This window comes from Limulus polyphemus, unplaced genomic scaffold, assembly GCF_000517525.1.
Source record: "Limulus polyphemus unplaced genomic scaffold, Limulus_polyphemus-2.1.2 Scaffold2114, whole genome shotgun sequence".
In the NCBI taxonomy this organism is placed as follows: Eukaryota; Metazoa; Arthropoda; class Merostomata; order Xiphosura; family Limulidae; genus Limulus; species Limulus polyphemus.
This window is the reverse complement of record NW_013667724.1, coordinates 178,925-185,652: the sequence shown is the minus strand read 5'-3', so window position 1 is coordinate 185,652 and position 6,728 is coordinate 178,925. Positions and strand designations below refer to the sequence as shown.

Genomic DNA, 6,728 nt, shown 5'->3' with positions numbered 1-6,728 from the left:
ACAGGATAGTTCTAGAAAACGGGTGGTGTGATACTAGTCACGTGATCTCGCTGACGCAACAATACAAATGTCAGTGTACATGCAAGTCCATAGGTTGGTGTTCACTAGCATTTTTCCTGAGAATTTGTAATTGCATACACGCATTTAATGCAAGTCCAAAATCAAAAGGAATTATGTATTAATAAGCAGCATGAGGTGAATGGTCACCTTCAAATTAATGTTTAAGATTACACCTTAATATAAAACCAACATTACATTAAAATAAAAAATTTATGTTAAGGTAAAGGTTTTATGATAGCTCTGCATCGACTGTACAAACTTCCTTTTTGTGTCAACAGAGTTCTAGTACCTTTTTTTCTATTTTGAAATTAAGCACTGATTACAGTTAGTCTACATCAACTAAAATAAATCAAATTTCCCTCTGCAGAGACTGTAGTTATTGATGGAAATGTGGCATATTATATGCCAAGATCAGAATTGGAATACAGTGACTTTTAAATTAGCATGTTGTAAGGAAATATCTTAGTTTCAAAGATATAATGTTGAGGCATACCTTAACTTTCTATTCTAAGTTAACATTATTAAAACACTAAACAGTACTACTATTAGGCAATGTGTGGATAGGTTTACAAATTACACTAATACTGAGTAGAAAGTAGACTGCTAGTGTTAATAACAGTGCTATGATAATTAATAAGTTAATAAATATTCCTATGGCTATGTCAGAAGGTTGGAAATTTGCTAATGTTACTCATTCTTTCAAAGATGGTGATGAAAATTTTCCCAGTAATTATAGGCCTATTAGTCTTACATCAGTGATGGCAAAATTTTTGAAAGCCTGATAAAAGATGCTTTGCAAAGTCATTTAACAAAGTACAACATTATGTTGTATAGTCAGCATGGTTTCAATCTTGCCCTACTAATCTTCTGATATTCTTTGAAGGTATGGGTGTAGATTTGTTGTATCTGGGTTTTCAGAAAGCATTTGACAAGGTGCCACATAAAAGGCTTGTTGAAAAAGTTCTCTGTAAATGTTTGGAACAGGTTGGCTGATCATATAGAAAATTGAGAAAATGTAAAAAAGCAGGGATTAGTTGAAAATAGAGTTCAATCAAACTACATTATTGTCACAAGTTGAGTACCACAGGGCTCAGTTAGGATATTTGGTCTTTTTGATCTACATAATTATTTGTTTGTAATTAAGCACAAAGCTAAACAATGGGCTATTTGTGCTCTGCCCACCACGAGTATCAAAACTCGGATTCTAGCATTGTCAGTCCGCAGACATACCGTTGTGCCACTGGGGGGCAATTTACATAGATCAAGGAAGGGTCAACAGATTATTTAAATTTGCTGTTGACATTAAAGTTTTTGGTGTTGCTGGCTGCGAGGAGAATGCTGTTGCTTTAAAGGCTTTGGATTATTTGGCAAGTTGGAAAAATAAATGGCAGATGGCTTTTAATTATAATAAATACAAGGTAGTGCATGTGGAATATCATATTTTGAATGGAAATAACTTTAACAGCATTATTGAAGAAAAAGATCTCAGTGTTCTGGTGCATCAGTTTCCTAAACCATTCAAGCAATGTACTGTTGCTAATAGCAGGGCAAATAGAATTTTAGGTTGTATCTAAAGAAATACTGAAAATAAGTCTAAAGAGGTTGCAATATCATTGTACAAGTCATTGGCTAGGCCACATTTGGAGTATTCTGTTCAGTATTGGGATCCTTATCTTAGAAAGAACATTGAATAGTTGGAAAGAGTTCAGAGGAGGGTTGTCATATAAGGAAAAATCAAGATCTATGAACTTGTTTTTCCTTAAGAAAAAAAAAGTTAGAGAGGAACTGATTGAGGTGTTTAAGATTGTTAAAGGAATTGACAGTGTTTATTCCTCATCTTTTTTGGTACTTAATGATGAGAATGAAAAGGCTAGGAAACACAAGTATGAATAAATTTTGGCAGAGTAGGAGTCATTTTCATTTCAGCTAAGACAGCTTTATAGTTTATTTTTCTAACACTAGTTACAGGATAGTTGTCCTTTGGAACGGGTTGCCTTCAGTCTCAGATGTGGTAGATACAGTTAATTTGAAACCTTGATAAATATTTAAATGATAAGGGCTGGCTTTGCATTTTTTGTTTCATTTAATTTACTGGATAGGACAGCCAAAAGTAGATGGACCAAAGGTAACCTTTTAATTAGTTTTATTATGGTGCTGTTAGATTCTTTCAAATTAAATGTTACTTCACTCACGTTACTGTTTACATCAAGTTAGTTGCTTCAACAAAAAATAAAATAAACACACAAATATTAAAATACACATACGAAAGTTTTTGAAGTCCTACCTTTGACTACTTTCAATGGGTAACTATCCAACACCTGAAGCCGGTCCAAATACCGCTCTTAAAACAAGAGATAATCACTTTTTTCTATCGATCCAGCACACTTATTACAGGGCGCGGCAACGAAGTCGGAATGAAGCGGCTATTACGTTATGAAAATACCATCCCTCACTAATTCAACATAAGCATATTTTTAGGTTACAAAGCAAGTCTTAGCAAGATAGTATTTTTCATTTAAAAAAACAAATTTAATTGACTTTACAGGAAATTATAAATATAAATGACATTTTTTAAATTACTTATTTCAGTGTATTATTTCAAAAAGGGGGAGGTTATATAGTAGATGTACCTTTTCAACTGTCGGATTATTCAGTGTTTACTATTAATAATTAATAATAATAATAAAACTATTTATATTTCTATAAATATTTTCAAATTACACGATATACAACTTTATATAAAAATAGAGTGTTAATATAAAAAATATTGCAGGGTATTTGTTAAACTCGTATTTATTGGAAATCCTTTAACACTACCCAAAATGCAATAGGAAAGACTTTTGCGCATTTAACCACGTGACATGCGCCATATTGTTGGGTTCCACGTCGTAAAATATAACGTTAGTAACCAAACTGAAAAGTATAGTAAGGATACTAAGATTCATATGTACTTATTTCTAAAGATCCATTTCTGGTTATTTTATTATAGGTGTCTTTTTGGAAAATAGTTTTAGAATCTGAGTGAAAAATGCCGACTTATTTTCAAAGACCTGAAAATGCTCTTAAAAGAGCAAATGGTAAGTTCTTTTTTTTTAAATGTGTAACGTCTACACTGCTACTTATTAATTATTAGGCTATAACTATAAGATTAACAGTATAAGTATAACTTAAGTTACAAGTGTTTATTATACTTTATAATATTATATTACTATTAGTATTAGTTAGATACATATAACAAAGATTAATTTGACATGCCAAAAAAATGTGAGCTCTACAAGTACTAGTAATACTAAATTACTGTTTAGTATTTATATTACTGAACACCGAAATGTAATATGTGCAATGATCTTCGGATATCAAATTTCATATAATTTTTAATGATTATGTAGGATTCTACAATGAACAATGAGATTTCTAAGATTGATAAATAATTTAACCCATCAAGATAACATCCCTTATCATTTCAAATAATGTTATTTCATTACAGGCTAGCATGTCCTGGTGGTTAAAGTGCTTAACTCACAATCTGTTGGTTGTAGGATTGAAAATTGACCCTAAACATGCTTGACCTTTCAGCCATCAGGTGATGATGACAAAACCTTGTCCAAATGTTGTACATTTACTGTTTTGTTAAACTTATAGTAAAGTTTATCTTCATTACCCATTCAAGCCATCTCTAAGCATTACAATTCCACTATTTGTTTGCAAAGATTAGCCCAAAAGGCAGCATTGGTTGGTGTTGACTTGCTGCCTTCCATGTAAGCTATCACTTCAAAATTCGGGATAATCCTGAAGTAACTTTTTGCAAAAATTTACCATTTCACTAGTTAGTGGTTGTTTTTGTAAATACAGCTTTTGTGTAACCAAGCTTCTGGGATTATTGTTAGAGCATGAATGAAGGCATCCGTGTTCAATTTATCAGATTCAAGATTATGTGACACATCTTGGTCTTTTTCATATTCAAGCATAGAAAACGTTTTGTCAATATAATATGGTGCCACTCAAAGGGTTAATTAGAGAGTTGGAAACTTGTAGAATAGGAGAAGCTACTAAGAAGTTTTGCAATTGAAATTACCATTTAATTTTAAGGTTCGGGAAAAATGGGTGCTTATGTGATTGGAAGAACATAAGCTTAGGGGAATTTGAAGTTTTCCCTTGCCATCAGCCAAAGCAAAAGACATCATATAAATAATCATGCACCTTGATAGAAATAGCTTCTGCTCTAATAACCATAGCAAATATAGAAATTTAGTTTTAAGATTATAACCATAATATATATAGATTGATGTTTTAATTTTCAAAATAAAATACACACTACATACAGACACACTTGTGTATATACACATAAATAACAACAATGTACAAAATGCACAAGATAATAAAAAGAAAATATCAAACTCATTGGAATTATCCAATACAGAGGAAATAGAGGAAAGCAGCTTATAAGAAAATGAAACAAACTCATAAACAACATATATATTGAAAACAAGTTTGCACAAAAAGTCTGGACTAAAAATGAAGGAATTACAACAATAAAGACTACACAAGTGAATTTATCTGTAATTAACTGTGAACCTGTGTATATATATATATATGAGTTTCTACAAAAAGTCTGAACTAAAATTGAAGGATTTGCCAAACAAACTTTACAATAAAGAAGACTGCATAAATGGATTTACCTGTAATGAACTATGAACACATGCACACGCATATATATATATATATATATATATTGGTGAAACTAGTATAAATCTAAAAAAGATTTAATAAGCATTTGAAAGGGCTGTAATATGTTGATGAACACGTTAAAACAACTTGCCTATGAAGTACAGAACATAAAGGTGCTGCGTAAAGAATAAGATGTACACAATTGAAAAATAATGGTGTTATTATTAATAAAAAAGACAAAACTAATAGAAATACTTGTATATCATTTACCTTTACAGAACACCCCTCCATCACATGCTACTTCTGTTCACACAGTTAAAAGTCTAAGGGTCTAAATTACTTTCTATTTTCTTTTTTTACCAACTGAGGAAACTGCTGAAGAAGTGAAGTGTCTTGGCTCATAATTTCAGTTAGTTGAGAGAGGCTGAAGTATTTCAAAAGTGTGTGTATTAGGCTTATTATATATGTAATGGAGCTTCCAAACAATGATGAAATAATATAATATATATATATATATATATATATATATCATCATTAATACTTAGGTTACTGAGATACATTGGAGGATTTGAATGATATCACATATGATGCTATGATAAATTAAAAAAAAATTGGTCAAATTTTTACCATGTAATTTTTGCTTCCATATTATAAATATATAGAATCATACAGTATTAAAAAAAAGTAGGTACAGTTGTAGCTTGCTACTTTACTTATGTAAGTTAGTGTTTAGAAACTGATTTTTGAATGAATGTCAATAAATTGCTCGTACCATATATTTCATACTTTTATTTTACACAGTTGAATTTTGTGTAACTGTGTAAAATACAATTTTGTGATTTGGATCTTTTCCTCTTATTTTTGCGCACATACATTTCCATGTATTACATAGTTGTAACATCATTGGAGTCAAAAGCATTTACAAAAAATCAATTTGTGATAGCTACCTATTACACTTGTGAATTGTTTATCATCAGGACCATCTGAAGGCTTAACATGAAAGTAATTTTTCATGAATTCTTTCCAAAAACAGTAGAAGTCTCAGTAATATATTTCTAAAGATAATTTGCAAATATATGAAGTGAATATAACATAAGCAATTGTAATACTGTTAAAACCAGAACATTTATACCTATTATGCATGCATGAAAACTCAAACCAACAAATCATCTAAAATCTTTTCCATTAACATAAAATATCAGTTACTATTTCTGACACTTGTGTAATTTTCAAATATTGAAAAAGCAGGGTGTGAAGTTAACATGTGCCTAATAATTATTTGCTTCTAAAAGCCTTGTTTGAGCTGAGGCATGTGTAAGTTAAAAAGATGTGGGATGGAAGATATCACGGAGATCATCACATAGTAGATGAAACAACATTGTCATTTCTAGGCAGTAGGAAGGGCGGGTGTACTCATAAATGTTAATCACAATTTTTTTATTTTCATACCATAAACATATGATTTCATCTATTAACTTATAAATCATTTGGCTGATTACTACAAAGTTGCCAAAACACATTGTCTAAAAGGGATTGATATCCTTGCAGGAAATATACAGAAAGTTAATGCAACTTGCAGGTCTGTGCTATGTTAAGCAGCTTACATTGTCCAATGCTAGTTATTAAAAAAAAAATTGTTTCTTTATATATGGAAACAACTCTTATAACTTGCTCATAATTAATCCTTCTAGGTCTGAATCTAGTATAAACGTAAAATTAATCCAAAAAATGTCATTACTTTCCATTTTACTAGATATAGACTTAGACCAGCTGATTCTTATGATATTTGCACACTATATTTTTCTTTATATTATTATTTCAAGACTTACCAGCTACAAATATATTTATAAAACCATTAAAATGTTCAAATTCCAAATGCTGTAAATAATTACTCAACAATATTTAATCTATTTAATAAATAATTATATTAAATTTTGGAAGTATACATATATCAAAAGATGCTATAAATTGGTACAGTATCATTAGCAGTCGATGTGTTC

General features: G+C 30.4%; 1 protein-coding gene across 1 annotated transcript in view; it reads left to right on the top strand.

Moving 5' to 3' along the window:
• The first annotated feature begins 2,901 nt into the window (after positions 1 to 2,901).
• The window catches only part of LOC106465988 (eukaryotic translation initiation factor 3 subunit A-like), a 45,100-nt gene continuing 41,273 nt past the window's right edge, over positions 2,902 to 6,728 (top strand). Inside the window, exon 1 of the mRNA XM_013926237.2 lies at positions 2,902 to 3,137. Within this exon, the coding sequence (XP_013781691.1) occupies positions 3,089 to 3,137 (49 nt within the window). The 5' untranslated portion in view covers positions 2,902 to 3,088. The remainder of the gene's footprint in view (positions 3,138 to 6,728) is intronic.